At 34.0% G+C, this 26,679-nt stretch overlaps 1 protein-coding gene across 1 annotated transcript in view; it reads right to left on the bottom strand.

Moving 5' to 3' along the window:
* Positions 1–17,799, bottom strand: part of LOC129748741 (thioester-containing protein 1 allele R1-like) — a 160,300-nt gene extending 142,501 nt beyond the window's left edge. Inside the window, exon 1 of the mRNA XM_055743444.1 lies at positions 17,471–17,799. Coding sequence (XP_055599419.1) covers positions 17,471–17,559 — 89 coding nt within the window. The 5' untranslated portion in view covers positions 17,560–17,799. The remainder of the gene's footprint in view (positions 1–17,470) is intronic.
* Between the last annotated feature and the right edge of the window lie 8,880 nt (positions 17,800–26,679).

Raw genomic sequence — 26,679 nt, forward strand, 5'->3', positions numbered from 1 at the left:
CTTGACGTTTACAAAACCAAGTAAATCAATTTATGGTTGTCTTTTTCTATTAATTAAAAAATATACGTTCTCTTGATGTCATACCATAAATATGAACAGAAGATTCTGTAATGGAATATTTCATTGTTATCTGTTCAGTTGTTTTGGATATGTCAAAACTTCCACAGTCATACGTAGAATATTATTTTTCTTGAATAATATGACAGTCTTTCATTTTACCGGAAAATAAACAAAACAAAATAACGGAGTAAATAAAAGAGATCAGAATTTGTCCCGCGCGTATCCTGGTCAGGCAAATTTATTCTATCTTAAAACCTGACAATATCCGGGCATTCGATTTCAAAATTGTCAATCAAAAATCCGGGCAATACCAGGCAAATTTGGGCTAAATTCAGAAACTACTCAAAAAAAAAAAAATAAATAAATAAAACGAAAAGCACTTTACTAAATTTTTTTCTTCGAAACGCATCAGAAATTTTGGAAGATGCCTTAGAAGAATCCGACAATTTTGAATCGTATTTAAAGCATCCAGAAATCGTGCATGATTATTATGTTAAAAATTGCTCAACAAATTTCGTTTTAGTACGCAAAATTTAAAAAAAAATTAACTTAATAAGAGATTTTTTTATTTGGCAAATGAAATGACTAAATACGTAAAATTCGGGTTTTTTTTATCAAAATCCGGGCAACCGGGCTGGACGACTTGACCGGGCCATTTAAATTTTGTTTTATCAATTACCCGGTCAAGTCCGGGTGAAACCGGGCAATCCGGCTAGCTTTGGGTAAATTAGCTTAAAACATGTTAAAGTTGCCTTGATGTTGAAGAAAAAATGACAATTTTCGAAAATAAGTATACTCCATGCCGGCTTATTGCGTTCTTTTTTTTTCACCCCATACGGAAGGTGAACAATTACATCCAAGTATCCATTTTACTGGTGCCGCGTGAAAAGTACACTTGCAATGAAAATTGGCGCCAAAACTTCCTATAGAGAGATGGATGCACATCAGTAAGCCTTGATTGCTTTTGGCGCCTTCCTACTCTGGGTGATTCCAATGAAAAAAAAATGAAATCGGGTGCCATGAGTTTTATTTGATACGAATAAAAACTAAAAATTAATTTTCAAATTCCACAAAAACACTTTCGAAATTATCTCTCCGTTGTGCTATTCTTCGCGTGAAGACGAACACAACAAAAAAAATTGCATGCAAATCGGATGATCCAGTGAAGAGTTTTGCGTGTTCGCACATTTCTGTATGGGCTGTCTCTCTCCCTGTTTTATATATATAGATTTCCGTCATTCGCATTAAATAATCGTTAAATACAAATCGACTATGTGTTCTTCTAACAAAATGTTCTAAGTTGTTATTTTGTGCTTCCCCGAACATTGAGCTCTTGGGTTAAAAGGTGGTTCACGTGTTCTTCCCCGATTAGTTTTTCTTTTACTCTGGGAGGACTGCCCGGGAAATCAGTCTGCTCGCTTCTGCTTCGTATCACGTGTTAAGCTAGGGTGATTTGGTCTTTTTAAGCCAGTGATGAGAAGCACAAGCGAGTGTTTCTAAGGGGATAGAACGCTGTATCCATAACGTTTTTACTTAATTGGCAAAGGTGGCCGATACGAGTAGTTCCTACTCAGGCTGATTGTATAAAACCTGATCTTTCGTATCCATTCTTGGATCCTTTTAGGAACGACCTGCCCTGAGGTCAAAGTTCTCGCCGGGCAATTTGGACTCGACGAGCGGTCCTCAACTAAAAGAGGTGGCGCTAAAGCCGCTCGTTTAACGAACGCGAAACTGAACAGTGTACAATTCCAGTAGTGCTCCTCGGCGCACTATATCTCATAAAATCTCTTTATTTTTTTGCACCCTTTTTTTTCTTGTCACATTGCGTAAAAATCGGTTGCACAGATTGCGATCTATGAAACTGCTCACTATTAGTTATTTACTTGATGACTACTAGTTAGGCAACATATTTTGCCTGCCGGAAATGGACTTATTGCACTATTTAAGAGGTCTGCATTCAGTTATCCTCAATAATCATAGACTTTTGACCATATTTAAGATCAAAGGCTCCACTCTGATGCTTGGTTTGAACTTCGTGTTGATCCTAGATCCTATGCTCCTCCGCTTTTGGAAACACGCCCGTAAATTTTATGTTGCCAAAATCGAACGGTTTTTTGTCACTTTTTTATTTTTTAATTTTTTTTTTCAAAGTAGTCAAAATTGATGTTAGTTTTAAGCATTTAAACATGGAAAAATTCATGTTTTTACTGTCTAAAACTATTATAATTAAGCCGAATTGAAAAATGTCATGCTAATGTTACGTTTTACATAAAAATATAAAAAGTGACAAAAAAACCGTTTTTTATGTTGCCAAAAACGCACGGTTTTTGCTCGGATGTTGCCAAAATCGAACGGGGTCTATACTTCTTAACCATTTGGTCCAAAAAAAAAAAAATCAGAAAAAATCAACAGTCCATCATCATCATCATCATTCACATAGCTATCATTCTTACCGACGCTAACATTGAATCGTTATTGATATTCATCAATAAAAGCAATGCATAGCATTTTTAGAAAGCCGCCAGCTTGGATTTCAAGATGGCATCAGTTTGCGAAATTCGACTTGTAGGGGAACATGCCCTATTATGCGCCACCTAAGCGAATCGCTGATTTTCTATGTATTCCACATAAAAATTGTGTTAAAAATGGGTGTAATCGTTGAAGAAAAGTGTTTTCTACAAATTCCTATTATGTTTTATTACTCAAATTGCTATAGTTTCTTCAAAAACTTGATTTTTAAAAACCATATTCAAAGCCACAGAACAAAACTGTGTTGCGAATACGCGCCGCTGTGTATTCAATACGCGCCTAGCAGCCGAACACACCCGAGAGCAGCCGAAGACCGAAAACACACCAATACTTACAGACACTTTGACTGAAAAGAAAATCAAAATGGACTAATAGAAATTTAACAAAAAATGAAAAATAGATTTTTTGGGCTGAATTGACGCTCAAATATGGTTTTAGACTTTTTGTTCATTTTCAATGAAAATTGGCCTTTTTGAAAAATTAATGCTATTTTCAGCCTACTACGATTGGCGCGTTATAAAGAGCGCATGGGCCGTGATAGAACATACCCATGAAAAGCATACCTTAGCGAGTTCAGTATGATTTTTTAGCATAAAATCAAAATTTAGACTCTCCTCTATCGATGTGTCAGAAAATATTGTCTTATTCGTTTTTCTCTGCTTGGTGACACCTTATTGAAAGTGTTTTAAAATTTAGATCAAAATGAAGAAAAACCTAAATTGTGAAATTATCACGATACAGGGGCATTTTAAGGAAAAATTCATACTTGCCATGACCAATCACAGCATTTAAAACATATTGGTAATATTTTGCAGGCTTAAAATGTTTCAGATTCTTCAAAACAAGAGTGGCGCGTATTAGCAACATGGGGCGTTATATGAACTTTTCCCCTACTCGTTGATTACTTATGATTTTCAACATTTTCAGATTTACAACATTTTCAAGTTGAGCGAATGCCGCTATTTTGGTTTTAAAGATGGCGTCAGACAGTGAAATTCGACGTCTATTTGTTTAACCCTTTCATCCAATACCCATATTTTGGATATTTCAAAAGATTTTCAGTAATTTACAGTATTGAAAAGAAATACGAAAGGAGCCATCTTGAATTAATGATGGCTTTAAGCGACAATTTATTTCTCCTGCTTGTTGAGCCCTTTCACTCAATACTCGTATTGTAGAGATATTCATGCCACTTCCAGTGATTTGAATAATTTCAATGATTTTTTTTTAAATTTGTTCGTTTAACTTTAAAACAATACACAAGACTATCAAAACTTTGAAAAAGGATACCGTAAAACGGGGTAAGATTGATTACTTTTTTTTCAATATTTCTCGATTATTTTTTCTGTTAAGGGGAATGTGGCATGTTTCATATTTTTAAAACCAGTACTGGACTCCTATGAACGTAAAACATGGTTGCAAAAATTTATTGCGGAAATTGCACCTATTTAGACTTCTGTGCAAATAATTTCCACGCAGAAATATTTTCGCACTGACGCACACATAGACAACCCGTGTCAGTTTTTCAAATCAGCCGTTGCTCGCTTCTGATTTTCGAATCACATTTCCAAACGGCATAATCGCTATTGTTTTGGCGAAAATTATTATGAAATGCAAACCAAGGAGTTTGATAACGAAAATTGACCGATCAACAAATGAAAAGAAACGAACAGAAAGCAGGATGCATTCGGTACATTCGGGTTCAAGAATGTAAGTGGAACAAATAAATCATGCATTATTCGGGCGTTTTTCGAATAACTGAAAAATTAGCCAAAAAGTTATTGATTCACTGATAATTTTTACTGACACGCCAGTCGCAATTGCATTTAATTCAATTTTATCCAAAGATGTAAAGAATATCGATATGTGTCATTGTCTATGTATAGGTCTGTGAGCAGATTTTACTGCGCTCAAATTATTTGCACGGGAGTCTAAATAGATGCAATCTGCGCAGTTTGTTGAAGACGGCAACGGCGCGTATGAAAGTTGATTTTTTGGTAGAAATAATTTGAAGTAACTGAACTCTGATGTTGGTCCTTTTTCATATAGTCCCTTTTCAACTTTTAGCACATGATAGTTTATATAAAGAATGTGATGGTGTTAGTGAGTGCGGAATTGTTACCTGTCAAATCAGATTCTCTCAATAGTCTAAAAATTCATGCAATTGACAATATTAGACTACTTTAAATTTTATTTATAAATCGATTTCGTCTTTGTTTAGAACTTGATGCTTTGAGGTAACATAGGTCAGTATCTATTTTGAAGGTTTTAAATAGTTTTCTTGATCATAAAGGATACAAAACACCTTCATAATATTTACAAATGCTAGTAATTGATAAACTAAAACAGTTCGTGTGTTAAGGCCGAAGAACAATTAAAATCGAAAGATGAACAATGATGCAGCATACATAAAGCGGCTATTTTTTTACCATTAGTGAAGGATGGGGATACTTGATCCCCTTTCTTATTTTCATCATATCTTTTCGGGAAAATTCAGCAACTCGCCGTCTCTAGCATTTTCTAACAGCGTGTTTTAAGTTTTTATGCTCCAAAAGTTAGAACAATATATGCATTCGTGGTTGAGCTAGAAGCATTTGCGTGAGACTAAAAAAATTGTGATATTTTTTCCTTTATAGGAGACTTTACTAGAAGAGACTTGATCCCTTATTCAGGGTGCCCTAACTCTAGGCAAATATCTAATAGAATCCGAAGATAAAAGGTCCGTTGACTATTTCATGCCAAATTAGTTCTAATTTCACAGTTTGTAAGTATCAGACAAAGAGATTATAAAAGTTTGTCTTCTACCCTAGAGTCATTGCATACTTTAAGGCGCAATATTCTAATTTTTTTTAGATAAATTCAGTATTTTTAGGCTTTTTTTAACAGATAATTACTCGATAAATATTAGTTTTCGGTCAGATATAAGTAATTTCAAAATAACCAATGATCACGATCCATTCAGATGAAAAATACATCTTTTTGCCTTTCTAACAGAAAGGTTTGGTTATCGGTCGATTTGAGAGATCATTAATTATGGGTCTTAGACATACCTTTATAGGTACCTATCGACTCAGCTCGACGAGTTCTGTTGATGTCCGTGGATTTGTATGTGCCATTTTAAAAATGTCTAGAACGTTTTTGCGAAACTGGGCTGCACAATTAAAATGATTTTAGTCTCAAAAGAATGCATTTTTTTTTCTACACAACCCTTTCAAAAACGGGAAAAAAACAAAATAGTTGAAACCGTTTTCTTTACCAAATACATATCATACTTATTATGGCATAAAAAAAAGTTGCTAGTGGCGCCTCGAAGCAGCAGCACCAGCAATCATTTATAAATTGAAGATAATCAAAATAAAAAAATAATATTTTTATTAACTCGAGAATTGAACCAAAACCCTTCAGATCCCAAGTTGCAAGCGCTATCCAATAAACCATCGGCACGCTTGATTGAAAGCGGCTCAAACTCAAATAGGTAAAAGGCATTACTAAGACGCACCGTGGTCTGGGCAGTTTCTCAGTCTGCTGGGGCAAATACGGCAACAGTGTTTATATCTTACACTTCTTGCTTTTCAATGCAGCAAATGGCGGATGGGCGTTTCCTTCAGAGTCCGCCATGCCTATAGACATTATAATTTCATTTATGAAATTATAGTGTCTAAAGCCATGCCGGGTGTCAACAAAATGCAGAGCCGTACAGGAAACTGCGTTGGGGGGGAATTTATATGAAGATCTTATGACCCTCGTTTTTTTTACTCGTGTTGAAGAATGAATTTATGTTTTTTTTTTCATTTCTACATACTCATACATAATTTAGATTCAATTTCAGATGCAGAATTCAGATTCAGTTTTCAAATTCAGGATACAGGTTTAGGAATCAGAATTCAGGATTCAAAATTCAGAATTCAAAATTCAGATTCAGAACTCATATTCAGATTCAGAATTTAGATTCAGAATTCAGATTCAGAATTCAGATTAAGAATTCAGATTCAGAATTCAGATTCAGAATTCAGATTCAGAATTCAGATTCAGAATTCAGATTCAGAATTCAGATTCAGAATTCAGATTCAGAATTCAGATTCAGAATTCAGATTCAGAATTCAGATTCAGAATTCAGATTCAGAATTCAGATTCAGAATTCAGATTCAGAATTCAGATTCAGAATTCAGATTCAGAATTCAGATTCAGAATTCAGATTCAGAATTCAGATTCAGAATTCAGATTCAGAATTCAGATTCAGAATTCAGATTCAGAATTCAGATTCAGAATTCAGATTCAGAATTCAGATTCAGAATTCAGATTCAGAATTCAGATTCAGAATTCAGATTCAGAATTCAGATTCAGAATTCAGATTCAGAATTCAGATTCAGAATTCAGATTCAGAATTCAGATTCAGAATTCAGATTCAGAATTCAGATTCAGAATTCAGATTCAGAATTCAGATTCAGAATTCAGATTCAGAATTCAGATTCAGAATTCAGATTCAGAATTCAGATTCAGATTCAGAATTCAGATTCAGAATTCAGATTCAGAATTCAGATTCAGAATTCAGATTCAGAATTCAGATTCAGAATTCAGATTCAGAATTCAGATTCAGAATTCAGATTCAGAATTCAGATTCAGAATTCAGATTCAGAATTCAGATTCAGAATTCAGATTCAGAATTCAGAATCAGAATTCAGATTCAGAATTCAGATTCAGAATTCAGATTCAGAATTCAGAATCAGAATTCAGATTCAGAATTTTTGTAAATTTATTTTCGGCATATCGGTGAAAAATTTAGATTCATGGAGAAAGAATATCAGAATTAAAAATTGATGAAGCTGGATGTTGCGAGGTAAAGTATGGTGTACGTTAATAAATTTTCCTTGCAAAAATGTTCTTTCGCTCTTTTCATCATCCGTAAAATTTCTCCTCACTTTATCAATTTTCAATTCTGGAATTGTTTCTCCAAGAATACCAATTTGCACAGTTTTTGATAAATTTGCGATGACTTAAAGATCATTACGCATGAAAACACGATTTTGTTTTGTGAAAACTTTTTTTCACAATTTTTCTGAAATTAAGTTTGCTGCATACTTTTAGGGGTAAAACCATACTATTAAAAGTTGTAAAATCCGAAATCATAAAAAAAAATTTGGATGAAAGAAATTTCAATGTTGAAAACCGTGTGATGCAAAACAATCAAAATGAGATTTACAAGATTAAGAATTCAGATTCAGAATTCAGATTCAGAATTCAGATTCAGAATTCAGATTCAGAATTCAGATTCAGAATTCAGATTCAGAATTCAGATTCAGAATTCAGATTCAGAATTCAGATTCAGAATTCAGATTCAGAATTCAGATTCAGAATTCAGATTCAGAATTCAGATTCAGAATTCAGATTCAGAATTCAGATTCAGAATTCAGATTCAGAATTCAGATCCAGAATTCAGATTCAGAATTCATATTCAGAATTCAGATTCAGAATTCAGATTCAGAATTCCGATTCAGAATTCAGATTCAGAATTCAGATTCAGAATTCAGATTCAGAATTCAGATTCAGAATTCAGATTCAGAATTCAGATTCAGAATTCAGATTCAGAATTCAGATTCAGAATTCAGATTCAGAATTCAGATTCAGAATTTAGATTCAGAATTCAGATTCAGAATTCAGATTCAGAATTCAGATTCAGAATTCAGATTCAGAATTCAGATTCAGAATTCAGATTCAGAATTAAGATTCAGAATTCAGATTCAGAATTCAGAATTCAGATTCAGAATTCAGATTCAGAATTCAGATTCAGAACTCAGATTCAGAATTCAGATTCAGAATTCAGATTCAGAATTCAGATTCAGAATTCAGATTCAGAATTCAGATTCAGAATACAGATTTAGAATTCAAATTCAGAGTTCAGATTCAGAATTCAGATTGAGAATTCAGATTTAGAATTCTGATTAAGAATTTGGATTAAAGATCAACCTGGAATTTGAAATTGGAACTTATATTCAAATATTAGACTAAGTGTTGTAACTCAAAATTCAAACTTTAGAATCAGAATAAGATTTCAGATTTAGTTTACAGAATGAGATTAATCATTTAATAGTCATATTACTTTCCCCTCCTTTTGTGGGAATTTTTCCTCTATGCATGGTTGAGCTCTAAAAAAGGTATCATGCTAGGGCACGCGTCACGGCTATCCATCAATATTGTAGTTGGTTTTACTTATTCAGTAAAAAAAAAGCATAAAAAAACAGTAAGATTCGAACCGTGACCAGCAACGTGAAAGTTCTGGTTGCTACCACGGCACCATTTCAGCGTGTTATAAATCTTGGAAATTCTACTGTTTAAATACCATTCTTTCCATACATAAAATGAGCTCCTTACATACCAGTTCGCTTTTCCCCAAAAAAACGTATCAGGCATCATTTTTGCCTTTCTAACAGAAAGGTTTGGTTATCGGTCGATTTGAGAGATCATTAATTATGGGTCTTAGACATACCTTTATAGGTACCTATCGACTCAGCTCGACGAGTTCTGTTGATGTCCGTGGATTTGTATGTGCCATTTTAAAAATGTCTAGAACGTTTTTGCGAAACTGGGCTGCACAATTAAAATGATTTTAGTCTCAAAAGAATGCATTTTTTTTTCTACACAACCCTTTCAAAAACGGGAAAAAAACAAAATAGTTGAAACCGTTTTCTTTACCAAATACATATCATACTTATTATGGCATAAAAAAAAGTTGCTAGTGGCGCCTCGAAGCAGCAGCACCAGCAATCATTTATAAATTGAAGATAATCAAAATAAAAAAATAATATTTTTATTAACTCGAGAATTGAACCAAAACCCTTCAGATCCCAAGTTGCAAGCGCTATCCAATAAACCATCGGCACGCTTGATTGAAAGCGGCTCAAACTCAAATAGGTAAAAGGCATTACTAAGACGCACCGTGGTCTGGGCAGTTTCTCAGTCTGCTGGGGCAAATACGGCAACAGTGTTTATATCTTACACTTCTTGCTTTTCAATGCAGCAAATGGCGGATGGGCGTTTCCTTCAGAGTCCGCCATGCCTATAGACATTATAATTTCATTTATGAAATTATAGTGTCTAAAGCCATGCCGGGTGTCAACAAAATGCAGAGCCGTACAGGAAACTGCGTTGGGGGGGAATTTATATGAAGATCTTATGACCCTCGTTTTTTTTACTCGTGTTGAAGAATGAATTTATGTTTTTTTTTTCATTTCTACATACTCATACATAATTTAGATTCAATTTCAGATGCAGAATTCAGATTCAGTTTTCAAATTCAGGATACAGGTTTAGGAATCAGAATTCAGGATTCAAAATTCAGAATTCAAAATTCAGATTCAGAACTCATATTCAGATTCAGAATTTAGATTCAGAATTCAGATTCAGAATTCAGATTAAGAATTCAGATTCAGAATTCAGATTCAGAATTCAGATTCAGAATTCAGATTCAGAATTCAGATTCAGAATTCAGATTCAGAATTCAGATTCAGAATTCAGATTCAGAATTCAGATTCAGAATTCAGATTCAGAATTCAGATTCAGAATTCAGATTCAGAATTCAGATTCAGAATTCAGATTCAGAATTCAGATTCAGAATTCAGATTCAGAATTCAGATTCAGAATTCAGATTCAGAATTCAGATTCAGAATTCAGATTCAGAATTCAGATTCAGAATTCAGATTCAGAATTCAGATTCAGAATTCAGATTCAGAATTCAGATTCAGAATTCAGATTCAGAATTCAGATTCAGAATTCAGATTCAGAATTCAGATTCAGAATTCAGATTCAGAATTCAGATTCAGAATTCAGATTCAGAATTCAGATTCAGAATTCAGATTCAGAATTCAGATTCAGAATTCAGATTCAGAATTCAGATTCAGAATTCAGATTCAGATTCAGAATTCAGATTCAGAATTCAGATTCAGAATTCAGATTCAGAATTCAGATTCAGAATTCAGATTCAGAATTCAGATTCAGAATTCAGATTCAGAATTCAGATTCAGAATTCAGATTCAGAATTCAGATTCAGAATTCAGATTCAGAATTCAGATTCAGAATTCAGATTCAGAATTCAGATTCAGAATTCAGAATCAGAATTCAGATTCAGAATTCAGATTCAGAATTCAGATTCAGAATTCAGAATCAGAATTCAGATTCAGAATTCAGATTCAGAATTTTTGTAAATTTATTTTCGGCATATCGGTGAAAAATTTAGATTCATGGAGAAAGAATATCAGAATTAAAAATTGATGAAGCTGGATGTTGCGAGGTAAAGTATGGTGTACGTTAATAAATTTTCCTTGCAAAAATGTTCTTTCGCTCTTTTCATCATCCGTAAAATTTCTCCTCACTTTATCAATTTTCAATTCTGGAATTGTTTCTCCAAGAATACCAATTTGCACAGTTTTTGATAAATTTGCGATGACTTAAAGATCATTACGCATGAAAACACGATTTTGTTTTGTGAAAACTTTTTTTCACAATTTTTCTGAAATTAAGTTTGCTGCATACTTTTAGGGGTAAAACCATACTATTAAAAGTTGTAAAATCCGAAATCATAAAAAAAAATTTGGATGAAAGAAATTTCAATGTTGAAAACCGTGTGATGCAAAACAATCAAAATGAGATTTACAAGATTAAGAATTCAGATTCAGAATTCAGATTCAGAATTCAGATTCAGAATTCAGATTCAGAATTCAGATTCAGAATTCAGATTCAGAATTCAGATTCAGAATTCAGATTCAGAATTCAGATTCAGAATTCAGATTCAGAATTCAGATTCAGAATTCAGATTCAGAATTCAGATTCAGAATTCAGATTCAGAATTCAGATTCAGAATTCAGATTCAGAATTCAGATTCAGAATTCAGATTCAGAATTCAGATTCAGAATTCAGATTCAGAATTCAGATCCAGAATTCAGATTCAGAATTCATATTCAGAATTCAGATTCAGAATTCAGATTCAGAATTCCGATTCAGAATTCAGATTCAGAATTCAGATTCAGAATTCAGATTCAGAATTCAGATTCAGAATTCAGATTCAGAATTCAGATTCAGAATTCAGATTCAGAATTCAGATTCAGAATTCAGATTCAGAATTCAGATTCAGAATTTAGATTCAGAATTCAGATTCAGAATTCAGATTCAGAATTCAGATTCAGAATTCAGATTCAGAATTCAGATTCAGAATTCAGATTCAGAATTAAGATTCAGAATTCAGATTCAGAATTCAGAATTCAGATTCAGAATTCAGATTCAGAATTCAGATTCAGAACTCAGATTCAGAATTCAGATTCAGAATTCAGATTCAGAATTCAGATTCAGAATTCAGATTCAGAATTCAGATTCAGAATTCAGATTCAGAATACAGATTTAGAATTCAAATTCAGAGTTCAGATTCAGAATTCAGATTGAGAATTCAGATTTAGAATTCTGATTAAGAATTTGGATTAAAGATCAACCTGGAATTTGAAATTGGAACTTATATTCAAATATTAGACTAAGTGTTGTAACTCAAAATTCAAACTTTAGAATCAGAATAAGATTTCAGATTTAGTTTACAGAATGAGATTAATCATTTAATAGTCATATTACTTTCCCCTCCTTTTGTGGGAATTTTTCCTCTATGCATGGTTGAGCTCTAAAAAAGGTATCATGCTAGGGCACGCGTCACGGCTATCCATCAATATTGTAGTTGGTTTTACTTATTCAGTAAAAAAAAAGCATAAAAAAACAGTAAGATTCGAACCGTGACCAGCAACGTGAAAGTTCTGGTTGCTACCACGGCACCATTTCAGCGTGTTATAAATCTTGGAAATTCTACTGTTTAAATACCATTCTTTCCATACATAAAATGAGCTCCTTACATACCAGTTCGCTTTTCCCCAAAAAAACGTATCAGGCATCATTTTTTTATATTGAGATTGGAATTTTTCGTGTTTGAATATCTGAAATCATACTTATATGATTCAGAGGGAAGGAATCTATCATGTATATTCTATATTATTTTATATATTTCCAAATATAATTTAAACTCTGTTAGAAAGGCTCCAATCCACTGTTAAGTGTATTAAATCGGGTTTTTGACTCTAGGGTTCAATTATACCCATAACATACATTATGGAAAACATCTTCTGAAAAAAATGAGAGTTTACTATTGCTTTAAAAATATGGCATTATGAAGTTCATATCATACTTTAACGATTGACATATTAGAATAAATATTTTTATCATAATTTTTTCAAGTGAGAAACATTTTAAAGTGATAAAAAAGAGCTTCAAATCACATTTTGTGAAAATTATCAAACAAAGTTCAATAACTTTCCAATTTAAATTTTTCAAATTTGTTGAGATAACACCATCGTTGTTTTGTTCTGTTTGGCACATTTTTCTAGAACATTTACATTTGTAAGACATTCCTGTTTGGAGATATAGCAAAGGAATCAAGTATCCTTAGGGATCAAGTATCCTCATTCTCCCCTACTTATAAAATTTTAACTACAAAAAAAAATGAATTTTTGCCTTCATTCAATTCTCTAGGCCTTCGCACTATTCCCCTTTCATTTTTTCTTTCAAATGTTTCCAATTGATAGGGTTTCTAGCCTTTTGTCCTAGACCGGCTTACTCTCGGAAAACGTCCCTATTTTTTAAATATAAAAAATTTACCTCAAAATACAACAAAAACCACACCAAAGCTATACATTTACTAGGAAAAAAGTTGAACTATAACATAAATCAACCTGCTGCTTTAAAATGCTTTGATTTCATCACGAAGAGTGTTTATTTGCGAGCCTTTGAAAAAATAGATATTTCAAGATTTTGAAATAACATTTTTATTTACATTTGAAATTTTCATAAAAAATTTCTAATTTGAAAATCAACTTAAACGGAGAAAAAAGTTTTTAGATATTTTCACTTTAGACTTAGTTATTGATGATTATGTGGAAAAATTTCATGTTCTTAAAAGCTACCCCGGTGATCAACAAATGGTTGAATCAACCATAAGGAAAATACTAAATTTCTCCCATATTCCAATACATAGGAGTCTGAAAATTATATGCACATGAGTGGACGTCTGTTTTATATACGTTAGAGCAATTTTTCTGTTGAAACTTCTTACAGTTTTTGAGAAAATCTCCGAAACTGGGCGGGCTGAATGCGCATATTTATGTTTTAAGCTATATTTCATTTCCACTTGCATTATTCTCGAATAATTTAACCAATAATGGTAGAAACTAATGTTAAGCATACATCAAAGCTTCAATTTTGGCGAAATTTTAGACATCACTAATTCTTTTGCATAAAACATAGTCAAGGATGCCATATGGCTTTATTTCATGCTTCTATTTTGTTCATATCATATTTTTATCAGATCAGTATTGATCTTTTCTATTTTCATTGTAAGATGAATTAAAAAGAAAAATCATCAACACTTTTGTTTACAGGTTCTGTACGCACGATTATTGAAGTTCAAAATATTTCAACAAAACTGTAAAAAATCTTGTTCAAATTTGTTTGAAGCTATCTGAGGTCGACTGTCTGACAGTTTCGAATTTTCACACCTAGTATTTTGACCAAAATTCGAAGTTTTAGGATGGCCGACCTGAAAATTTTTTTCTCAAAAAACCATGCTTGATAAAACGGTAAAATATTACTAAATAAGATGCTTAAACTAAAGATATAAATCAATGCTCAATCAATCAATCAACTTTATCGAAGTTCGCGAAGAATTTGGACTTCTCCGGAGAATGTTTCACAGTTTTCATTTCTGGTTATTTTTTTATTGTTCCGTTAAACATAAGAATTTAAGGATACCGTCAACTGGGGCAACATGCAACATTTTTCAACTTCAATGGCTTCTAAAATCCTAATGTATACAGATAATCATACCACTTCTACATCAAAAGTTTTAAGGTATATGGGACACCAAATTGACGTTGTCAGAAAAATTATTCGTTTCACCAGCTATTTTTAAATTTACAAAAACATGCGATTTCCACCCTACTAACAAAAAGGGGTAAGTTGCAACAAACATTGTTATTAATGAAAAATCAAATGAAAACGTTTTAAAATTAATAGTTTTTGATACATTTGGGATGTCATAACGCATAAAGCATCAATTGCAGTAATTTTTGGTTGTTCGAATTAAATTTTACATTTTTCCTGTCAAGCGTAAATTTTCTGCATACTTTTAGGGGTAAAAAATACTACAAAAAATTCTATTAACTTAAATCATGAAAATAAATCTTAGGATGGATGAAATTTTAATGTTAACAAACGCGTAATGCAAAACAATCATATCCTTGCATATGGAATCGAGATTTATGAGGTTTAGTTTTGATTTGCATTTTGCCCCAGACAGGTAACTGAATTATAAAAATATTTATTTAAAAAAATTTGGCGATTGTCCGAAAAATATTTTTACACCAACAGTGATGGTATACGATAATGAAAGAAATATAAAGTTTGTAGGTGATATCATTAAGCCAATCAGTCATACTGGGTAATGTTTTTTACGTCATCGAAAAATGTAATCATTTGTACATCTATTGCTCAATTATTTAAATTTTTGAAAAGAATCAAAAACTTTCAAAAATTCTTTCACGATGTTAAAAAGTATGTAATCATCAATTTGTTATCATTCAATGATAACTTTATATTGAAATAAAAATTGAATGAGTGTTGTAGTATACAAATGTTGCATCTAACCCTGCTTTTGCATGATGCCCCGTTTGACGGTACTTTGAAACGCAGTATCGCCAAGAGTAGAGGTGATCGACCAAATTTTCCAGTATTTCATACTAGGGATCAAAATATGCTGTTACTCTGTGCCAATAAACATATATTAATCACTTAAATTCAAAAAAAAATTGAAATAATTATTGGATATCAACGTTTGAAAAGATAAAATGATTATACAAAAAGGTAATTGGAATGCGTAAACAAAACAAAACTTTTCGGTACATTACCAAAAAAATATCTTTGTAAAACTGCACTAATGAATAACTTAGAAGTTATTTCTGAATTTTTACACAAAGTTCAATATTAGACCTTGAGACTTAACACAAAAGAAATCAAAGCCAAACACACTGATATTCGGCATTATATATCTCAAAGCTCACTGAATTAAATTCGTCAAATTTTGTATCTATGAGTTACCGAAAATGTTGTGTTTCATTTTGTAGAATATAATTTCATATTTAAATCTATAACATTTGATTTATGCTTCTGTATGACAAGCGAAAAACGAGATATCTCGTATTTGGTCCTCAATGTGTTAAAAGCAGATTAAAAACTAAAAAATTAAAACATGTACACGAAACAATAAAATAAAAATTAGGCTTAGATGTGAGTAGAAAAAACTCCAAACTTCGTCCAGTATGAGTGCAAAAAGTTGAAAGACAAAAACTGCACTTATAGATCAGTTTATCAGTTCAAACCTCTGCTTCAAGTTATCCCATTTTCACCTTGGCCCATGATCAGCAAAACCAGAAACACCAAACATTCTTCTACCAGTTCTATTCCAGAAAACCTGTCTTGGGTTGCTAAACTCATAATGATAAAAAATCAAATTGACGTCCGTTAATCCTAATGGTTCCCTCGAACTCGATTACACATATCGTATCGGTTCCAGGGGAGTCCCTCTTAAAGTTGATGCCAATTTAATTTGTTTTCGCTTCCAACTGTTGTAGCATCTGTTTCCTCATATTTCGTACAACGCGTTGCAACGGTTTGCTGTACAATTTTCTGTGTAGATTCACGTAGAGTTTTTAATCTGTTCGGTCAAAAAAAGCTTGGAGACTTGAAAGCACACATAGATGTTAAACAAGAACGTTCATGGAATACTATCGTGGAAATTGGAAAATCCCATTTGATTTGTTGAAAATTTGCTCAAGATAGAAGAGTTTGTTTATTTTCAGTTTGAAAAAGATTTTGTAACACAATAACTAAAATTTCCCGAAGGAAATAAAATTAAATTCATTGGCAATATGTTCAAGCTACCCGAACAGTTTCATTTCAAAATAATTCCTTTTTTCTCAGAGCGAGCTTTCACCACCGTTGCATTGATTTAAAAAAAACGAGAAGCTCAACCACTTCTTGGTTCTGTTATGTAACACAAAACACAACGCTATCAACTCCATGAACTCCCCCCATGTCAACGCAAAAACCAATGTCAAGGCAACAAATCACACGTTTTGTTGATTCAGACATGCAGCGCAACGATCTTAAATTTCTTCCGCAAACTGCTACGACATGCTTGCTTGAATCAACAACAGTAAGTTGTAAGGTTTAGAAGAAAAAAAACAATTACTCAGCTCTGACTAACGCGGGCAGGTATTCGCTAATTGCGTGGGAGTGTGGGCGTCAAACGATTTGAATGCTTGGTTTTACTCGCTAAAGCGGCATACATGTCACTGGCGATCGAATTTTCTATTCGCAATCGCAAATACCTTTGAGCTGCCTGTTGCGATCATCTGGTGGTATGGAGAACGCCGACGCATCCTCTACAACATCCAACATTAACTTTGACCAACGAATTTACGGAGTTTTGCATTGAGTAGATCGATACCCATCAATGAACTCGACAAGATCAACGTACGTTTGTATTTCGCTCAGTCAGCTCGAAGATCTCCTGCACAAGGAAACAAGCTCTGACCAAAAGTGGTAAATCAACTTTGTCAAGTTGAGTCTACACGTACTTGGTAGATGATTTCGTCATCGCTATATATGCGTCGGCCAAGTCATAATTCTGGTCGCTTACAATAATATGGTGCCCAAAGAGTTTGGGTTTTAGGTAATAACTGGAAGTGCGAGTCTCGACAAAACAAAATGTGTTTGGCACTTTTTAACGGTTCAGGATACTAACCCCTCACAATTTACACCGGCTAGAAAGGCCAAGCTTATCACCAGCAGCACAGATGAACTCCACAGATGGCACATTTTGCGGTGTCCCATGACGACCTTGCGCCACACTGAAAAGTCTCCTTTCCAATGAACGATTCCTGGAAAAACAAGGGGGAATTCCCCGGCACTAGAATTCACACTGAAGCTTTCAGCCGTATGTTTAGGCACTTATTATATGATTAGCAGAGCACTTGTAATTCAAATCACAAAGCCCGTCCCGAGTCACGTAATCGGTCGAATGCGCGAAGTCCGAACGATCTGTCAGCCGCGGCTGGAAATCACAAACTGAATGCTGGACGAGGCCACCGCACGGAATATATGATCGATTTAAAACTAACCGGAGCCTTCGTTTGTGTTTGTACAGTCCGGAAACTCTCTATCGGCACAGAAGGTTACCAGGTAAACTTCGAAAGCAAACTCGAGGTACTCTCGCGAACTAGTTATGTCATTGCTTTCCCGGAATGCTTGCTCAATACAACCCCTATCTATCACCTGAAGCTAACGAACCATCATGATTAAGCTTAGGCTTGTAAATAAATAAAAATCAACCATTCTAAGATCTTTTGATCATCCCTGTCAAATCAATATGCCGTTTAACGAATACCTACGAACGAACCGGCATTTTAAATATTTCAATGTGGTCATAACAACTGGTAAACAAAACAATCCCCGGGAGATAGTAGGCTAGGGGTATTCATCGAACGAACATACTCAAACGCGATCAGCTTAGGATCAGGTTCATTATTATCGCCGGCTTAACGAGTTTGTTTATACGGCTCGGCCCGGCAATGACACCAACAAGAAGCACATAAAATAACGATCATTGATTCCTGGTAGCATCTTTCGCAGGGATTTTTCCCGGTATTTCTTTAAAAAAATGCTTGAAATTTTCGGTTTCCATACGGTGTCTCGTTTGACAAGAAATAGTGAAATTTTGTCCATTTCTATTAATTTAGAATTCTCCCTGATAAGACTTAGAAATGATTTCTTCTGTGCATCGGTTTTATTCTTAAACATAACATACATCTATTATCGCCCTTCCAGAAAGTAATGAAATTCTGCATACGTAAGCCAATAAAACGCAAACTCGCGATGATCTCACCCCCTGCTTTTATGCACTTGATATGTATGCAAATTGGAAAAAGTGTCCTCTGTGACAGTTGCTAGAATAAGTAGTAGATAATCCATTTGGATAATGGATTTGTTGCACTGGCCATCATTAGAGCTAAGCGAACATGTTAACGAATCCAAACAGTCGGTTCAGATCCAAAATCCGACCAAAGCAATCGCATCCGTGGTCCATTATACCAGTTTCAACTCATCTTTTCTTAGAACCGGTATAAGGATTGGACCAAAACTGATAAGATTTGGACCCAATTTGACGCAGTTTGAAACCGTTTGCCAGTTAATGGAACACGAGCCGGGTTCAACATTTTTTCGCTGGATTGTAACCGATTTCGTTGGGCCAATTCTTGTAAAAATTAGACCCAAGAATACTACACTTCCATCTGTACCGTTGAGCCGTCAACACGTACGCCGGAGCATCGTATCGTTGCTGTGTACCTGCAGGAACATTTTACATTATTTATTTTTTCCTTACCTGTATTTCAATCAGCACTTTTCAGTGCTAAAATTATTTTCATTTTCTTTTATTCATATTTTCTCTTTTCTTTCCAGCATGGGGAAGTCTCCGGCCGGCTCAAGGGCCGGAAGAAAACGGATTGCTGAACCTAATCTAGGGCCATCTGCCAAAAAAGTTCCTATTCATTCGATGTCCTTCATAACATCGGTGATGAGGAAATATTCATATTTAATTCTGATAAGAGTACTAAGAAACCTTCTTCTTCTTCTTATACTCTTAAAAACGAAAAGATTCCACCAATAACGGTCACGATTCCTGACTTCAATGCCTTTCGAAAAGAAATCGTCACTTCCGTCAAGGATGTGAAGATTTCTTTTCAGATCGGTCGAAGGGGAACTGCTCGTATATTGGCGGAATCTTTTAATGATTTTCAAAAAAATTTAAATTATTTGAATAATAAAAAACACCAATTTTTTACGTACGACACTAGAGGTGATCGTCCTTTTAAAGTTGTACCACAGAGAACAGACATCGGGCCCCGAACAAAAATTTGTTGAAATCGTGTGTGAGAATACCCACCTAAGTTTCAAACCAAATTCGTAAGTGGACTAACATCCATAAGATGTCGCTACCAGTACACATATTTTTCCATTTTTTCGACACGCTTAGAAATTAATACTCATAGCTTATCTCAAATGAGGCCATTGCAATGTATGAGAGTAACACAACTTTTTGTGTGATAAATTTTAAGAACATCTTGATTTAAAAAAAAATGCAAATCATATTTCAATCATACTTTAATCGCTGTCATATGTCCCAGCATATGCCCCATATTGTTCAATCAATATTGGCGCTGAATTGAAAGTTGAATTCCAAGTTTTAAAGTATGTCTGTCATTAAATAGTTTTCTATAACAGAGAATGTGAACATAAATGTTATAATTGTTAATTATGGGTTGGTATTCCGGTTGATGGTATCTTGTAACTCATGTTTATAAATAACTTAAATCATTTCTACTGATTACTAACCCTGAGTTACAAGTCCTCATATATCGATCTCAGGTAACATCAACCAGAATATCGAGTCATAGTTTACAATTATAATATTTATGTTCACATTTTCTGTTCTAGTCAGAACAGAAAACTGTTAACTGATAGTAAAATCCCAACACATGCTTTAACACTTGGAATTTGTTCAGGATCGCCCCTGATGGCTGGATCGATAGCATCAGAATTTCTTTACTGAATAAAAAAACGCACTCATTCTCAAAAGATTACAACAACTTTAGTGGACTGTATAACGACTTAAACTATTTTACAACAATGACTTATTCCGACACAAACTTGTCCCTTCTGGACTTCTGACTCTGGCCATTCCGGCCTCTGACTATGGCCGCTCGGGCCTCCGTAAATGATGCCGTGATCCGTCTCCGTTGGTGGTTGGTTGGAAAAAGAGGCCGAGCCTTGGGCTGACTTTGGCTGGACCCTTCGGAAAAACCTCTTCGTGCCCGAGGAAAACCGAAGATTTCTGGCGCGCATTACCACCGTTAATGCGCGCAGCATCGCCATGTTGCTACTGGGGCATTTCTTAATTTAGGGTGGTTCAGAGAGCCTCGTTCGTTCCAGAACAGAATTCAACTTTCAATTCAGCGCCAAAATTGTTTGAACAATATTTGGCATCTGACAGCATTCAATTGTGATTGAAATATGATTTGCATTTTTTTTAAATCATGATGTTTTAAAATTTATTACACCGAAATTTGTGTTACTGTCATACATTGCACTGGCCTTCTTTGAGATAAGCGATGAGTATTAATTTCTAAGCGTGTCGAAAAAATGAAAACAAAAATAGGTTTACCGGTAGCGACATCTTATGCATGTTAGTCCACTTACGCATTTGGTTTGAAACTTAGGTTGGTATTCAAACACACGTGTTGAGCTCCAGCTCGAACTCTGTTCTCTGTGGTTGTACTTCGTGGTCTCACCGGCGATCAGACACCGGATGAGATCACAAATGAATTAAATTCTTTGTTAGGTTTTTCTCCAATTCAAGTAATTCAAATGAGGAAAAGAACCAACACGAATAATACCAGTAGTGTTGGTTTTGCTCCTGAACTTTATTTGATCCATTTTAAAAAGGATCAGGTTAATAATTTGAAAATCTTGGAAAAGGCTCGTCTTATGTTTCATTGTCGAGTGAAATTTGAACCTTTTCGTAAATCCCATACCAATTTTTTACAAAATATTACGCAATGTCGTCGTTGTCAAGCTTTTTGTCATGGCACTAAAAATTGTAGAATGAATGCCAGATGCATGTTTTGCGGCTCATTCGATCATGAAAAATCTAAATGCCTTTTTGGTGGTGATAAGCCAAAAACAGAATTTTTTAAGTGTGCAAATTGCGCAGGTAATCATTCCTCGAATTCTCTAGATTGTCCCGTTAGGGCAAAAATTGTTGCTTCTAGGAAAAACCCCAAAGTTTCCAGAAAAGTTTCTTCTCCTCCTTCCTCTTTTTCGTCTTCACACGTCAGACCGGCAAACAACCTGCCTGTTCGCAGTCAGCCTCGGCCTACATTGGAATCACGGCTGGGTAATACCAGAAGTGATTTTAATGTTACCTGGGCTGATTCTGCGCCACAGACTCGTTGTTTATCGTTCTCAGAGGTGGTTGAAAATGGGTTGCCCTCTTCAGGTTTAACTAATAAAAATGGGAAAAAACCAAGTCTCAACGTTCATGCGAAGGCTTGGGAAAATCCCCGAAATTCAAATACTTTTTCTAACTAACTAACAAAATTATTATGACTTTACGATTCCCTCATAGATCCAAATAGATGTTTAAATATTATGAATTGGAACGCTAGATCTTTGCTGGCTAACCAAGACGAATTCTTTTTATTTTTAAAAACTCAAAACATACATATTGCTGCCATCACTGAAACTTTTTTAAAGCCAAACAATAACTTGAAAAGCAATGCTTTCTTTAAAATTTTACGAAATGATCGACTTGATCGACAAGGTGGGGGTGTAGCTATTGTCATCAATAGTCGTCTCAAATTTAGACTTCTTCCTTCTTTCAATACAAAAGTCTTAGAAACAATTGGAATTGAATTAGAAACTTCTATGGGGAAAATTATAATTGTTGCCGCATATTTACCTTTTCAATGTAGCGGTGAACAGAAAAATTTTTTGAAGGGAGATTTACAAAAACTCACCAGAAATAAATCTAAATTTTTTATTATTGGTGACTTTAATGCAAAACACCGATCTTGGAATAATATTTCATCAAATTCAAATGGGAATATTTTGTTTAATGACTGCTCTGCAGGTTATTATACTGTTGAATATCCTAATGGGCATACTTGTTTTTCTTCAATTAGAAATCCCTCCACAATTGATTTGGTTCTAACGGATTTAGGCGAGCATTGTAGTCAATTAGTTACTCATGCGGACCTCGATTCAGACCACCTTCCAGTAACACTTTCTTTATCCCAAAGTCCCATTGAAAACCCTTTAAAATCAACTTTTAATTTTCAAAAGGCTAACTGGGAGCGATATATGAATTTTATTGAACGTAATTTAGATGTAAACGTTCCACTGAATTCAGTAGAAGATATTGATTTGGCTGTAGAAAATTTGACAACTTCAATAGTCAATGCTAGAGCCGCTTCAATACCTAAAGTTAAACATAAATTTAATCAACCTTTAATTGATGATGATCTTCAGTTTTTGATACGACTGAAAAACATTCGTCGACGCCAATTTCAACGAACTAGGGATCCTTATTTGAAATTAATTTATTGCGACCTTCAAAAAGAGATCAAACGTCATTTAAATTTCATTCGTAATGAAAATTTTGCTAAAGCAGTAGAGGACATAAAACCCTACTCAAAGCCATTTTGGAAATTAACTAAAATTCTAAAAAGCCCCAGAAACCAATTCCTACTTTGAAAGATGGGGATAAACTTCTTTTAACTAATTCAGAAAAAGCTCAAAAATTAGCCCAACAATTTGAGTCTGCTCATGATTTTAATTTAAACGTTGTAAGTCTAATTGATGCTCAAATTTCCCTTGAATTTGATGATATTCTTACTAAGCAAATTGTGTTTGAAAGTTCTTGTGAGACAAATATTGATGAACTTAAATTGATTTTCAAAAAATTTAAAAATATGAAAGCTCCGGGGGAAGATGGGATTTTCTATATTCTTATTAAAAAGTTGCCTGAAAGCACTTTAAATTTTTTAGTTAAAATCTTCAATAAATGTTTTCACTTGGCTTATTTTCCCAATAAATGGAAAAATGCCAAAGTAACTCCAATTTTGAAACCTGGAAAAAATGCTTCAGAGCCTTCAAGTTATCGACCAATTAGTTTGCTTCCTTCTTTAAGTAAACTATTTGAGAGAGTTATTTTGAATAGAATGATGATTCACATTAATCAGAATTCTATTTTCCCTGATGAACAATTTGGTTTTCGTCATGGACATTCTATTACACATCAACTTTTGAGTGTAACTAATATGATTAACGCTAGCAAATCTGAGGGTTATTCAACTGGTGTTGCTCTTCTTGATATTGAAAAAGCTTTTGACAGTGTTTGGCACAAAGGTTTAGTAGCTAAATTAGCTCGATTTGATTTTCCTGTATATCTCACCAAAATTATTCAAAATTATTTGACTAGCCGAACTTTGCAAGTAAGCTATCAAAATTCATGCTCTGAAAGGATACCCATTAGAGCTGGTGTCCCTCAGGGTAGTATACTTGGGCCTATTGTATACAATATTTTTACTTCTGATCTTCCTGATGTCCCAGAAGGAAAAGGTAGAAGATTATTTGCTGACGATACTTTGCTTTCAGCCAAAGGTCGAAATTTACGGGTGGTACGCAGTAGATTGCAACAAAATTTAAATTCCTTTTTGAATTACTTGAAAATGTGGAAAATTTCTCCTAACGCTTCCAAAACTCAACTTATTTTATTTCCCCATAAGCCAAAAGCAAATTTTGTAAAACCTAATGAAAATCATTCCATAACTTTTAATGGGGTTTCTTTAGAATGGTCTGATCACGTGAAGTACTTGGGACTCACACTTGATCGGAATCTTTCTTTTAAAAATCACATTGAAGATATTCAATCTAAATGTAATAAATACACTAAATCTCTTTATTCTCTCATCAACAGGAAATCCCGACTTTGCCTGAAGAATAAGATGCTTATTTACAAGCAAGTCTTCCGACCAGCGATAATGTATGCAGTTCCGATTTGGTCTAGCTGCTGCGCGACGAGGAAGAAAGCCATCCAGAGGATTCAGAACAAGGTTCTGAAAATGATTTTGCGGCTTCCACCTTGGCACAGCACCGAAGATCTTCATCGGATTGCAGGCATTGAATCGATCGAAGAGATGGCCAACAAAATCATCTCCAACTTCAGAGGCAAATCGATGCAGTCTTCCATCGCAGAGATTCGCTCTCTCTACAATTAGTTTAATTTTAGGATAGCTTTAGTTTTTAGTTTAAAATATTTTTTTTTTCACTACAGGATGTTCTCCTTCATAAAAATGCTTGATTGTGCTCAGCAAATTTAAGTCAAATAAATAAATTTTAGTGATTATTAAACTATAGGGCTCTGAAAGTTCATTATTGAACTGAACACCTAATTTAATGTATTAATGTAATATAAATGTAATGATGAATTGGTACTAATAAAGATATATTTAAATAAAAAAAAAAGACCCAAGAATGCTACATTTGCTCCACTTGTTATATTTTATTATTTATTAAGTCTTTGGCTGCCATCAAACAGACCGAGTATTAAAATTAGCTTATGTTTGAATTAAAATTATGTTTAACCCTCATCCGCATTAGATTTCATTACCCTAATCTGCACTAGGAGTGTCAATTTGACACTCCAAGCTTAAAATCGTCATAACTTTTTTCAACTTATGAAAAAATAGCGCAAAGTAGTCAACTTTGAAAAATTCCAGTAAATTCAATTTTTGTTGCATGGAAAATCTAAGGACAGCAACATGTAAGAATTTTAATAGATTTTGTAGTCACATTTTATCAAAAACTCTACCATGACTCAAACAGTATTTACTAGCAATCGAATGAAAAGTAGGTTTTTCAGACCACCTTTTTGAACTTTTTGTGACCATTTCATTTGAAAAAATTAAAAAAAATATTTTTTGGCTTCATGATGTAGACATTCAGCTTTCATATGCATAAGGCAATTTTTTTTTGGACGTGTAATGTAACTACAGCAGTTTTCCTGAGGCATGTTTTTTAGAATTTTTTTTTTCTTTCATGCTAGAGAAAACTAGAAGCTTTAGCTATATATAATGTTCTAAACATATTTTACTGACATTACAAGGTTTCTATTGATATTAGTTTTATATGAAATTCATAATAATTCGAACGACTTAAATAGATTTTACTTTTGGAGTGTCAAAATGACACTCTAAGTCGGAAAAGGGAGTTTTTTTGTCCAGGCTTCCAGGATTCGTCCATAAATAAAGTAAAGATGCAATATTGAATAACTTTTGAATTCATTTAGGGTACCTAAAGAAATTTTTGTTTTTTGAAGCTTCTGAAAAAAGTTACAAGCCTTCAAACTTGCAATAGTGTAAAATGACACTCTAATGCGGATGAGGGTTAAGCTAGGGAACGCCACGGATTGCACATTTAAACATCAATTTGGATACATTGAAGTCAAACAAGACCTGACAACATCGATTAAGCGGGTGGTTCTGTCCAAGAACTGTTCTGCTTCTAGATAGCCAGAAGGTGGTTGGTTGCGCAAACGGCAAACTGGGGAGTGCAAACTCGAGCTTTGGAGCAACTGTGGACAGTCAACAGTGTTTGTCAGGATATCGTATACAAATATTCTTGCAAATATGTTCTTCTTTGACTCAGAGACGATATAGACAGAAGAGCACATCTTTGTGGGAAGCCCCACGGAAAAACAGCAAAGGATTAAAATTGGCCGGTAGTTCTTTACACGATGAGCATTTGACAAGTAACTTTGAAGAAATTTGCATATTGATCCAGGATCTGAAACCAGCTGTTACAGTTTTAGTTGAAACTCACTTGACTGAAGACTCAAATTCAAATCCTTTGAACATAAGTGTTTACACTACGATACATTGTTTCTCTCATTCAAGGCATACTGGAGGAGTCTCAATGTGTGTTCGGAACATTTACAAAACCGTCATTTTGCTTAATGCTGACGTAGAAATGAATTGGATTTTGGCAGCAAAACTGAATGATGGAAAGATACGAATAGTCGTTGGAGGAATTTACCATTCACCGAGCGCAAGTAATCTTCGCTTCCTGGATATTCTTGAGAATCATTGGCTTAAGGAAACAGTTGAAGAAGAAATCGATAACATTTTTTGTAGCGATTTTAATATAAATTTCAATAAAGAAGCAGAAGCAGCATATGGTTTTCGACAAATTGTCACTGCAGACACCCGTATAACGGTTCCCAGCCATACTAGAATAGACTTGGTTTTCACAAATGTGGACAAAGCTGAAGCGACTATCATTCCAGATTATCGCGTATCAGATCATGAGTCAATAAAAATATTTGCGGGGTTAAGA

This window comes from Uranotaenia lowii, chromosome 2 (genome assembly GCF_029784155.1).
Source record: "Uranotaenia lowii strain MFRU-FL chromosome 2, ASM2978415v1, whole genome shotgun sequence".
Classification (NCBI taxonomy): Eukaryota; Metazoa; Arthropoda; class Insecta; order Diptera; family Culicidae; genus Uranotaenia; species Uranotaenia lowii.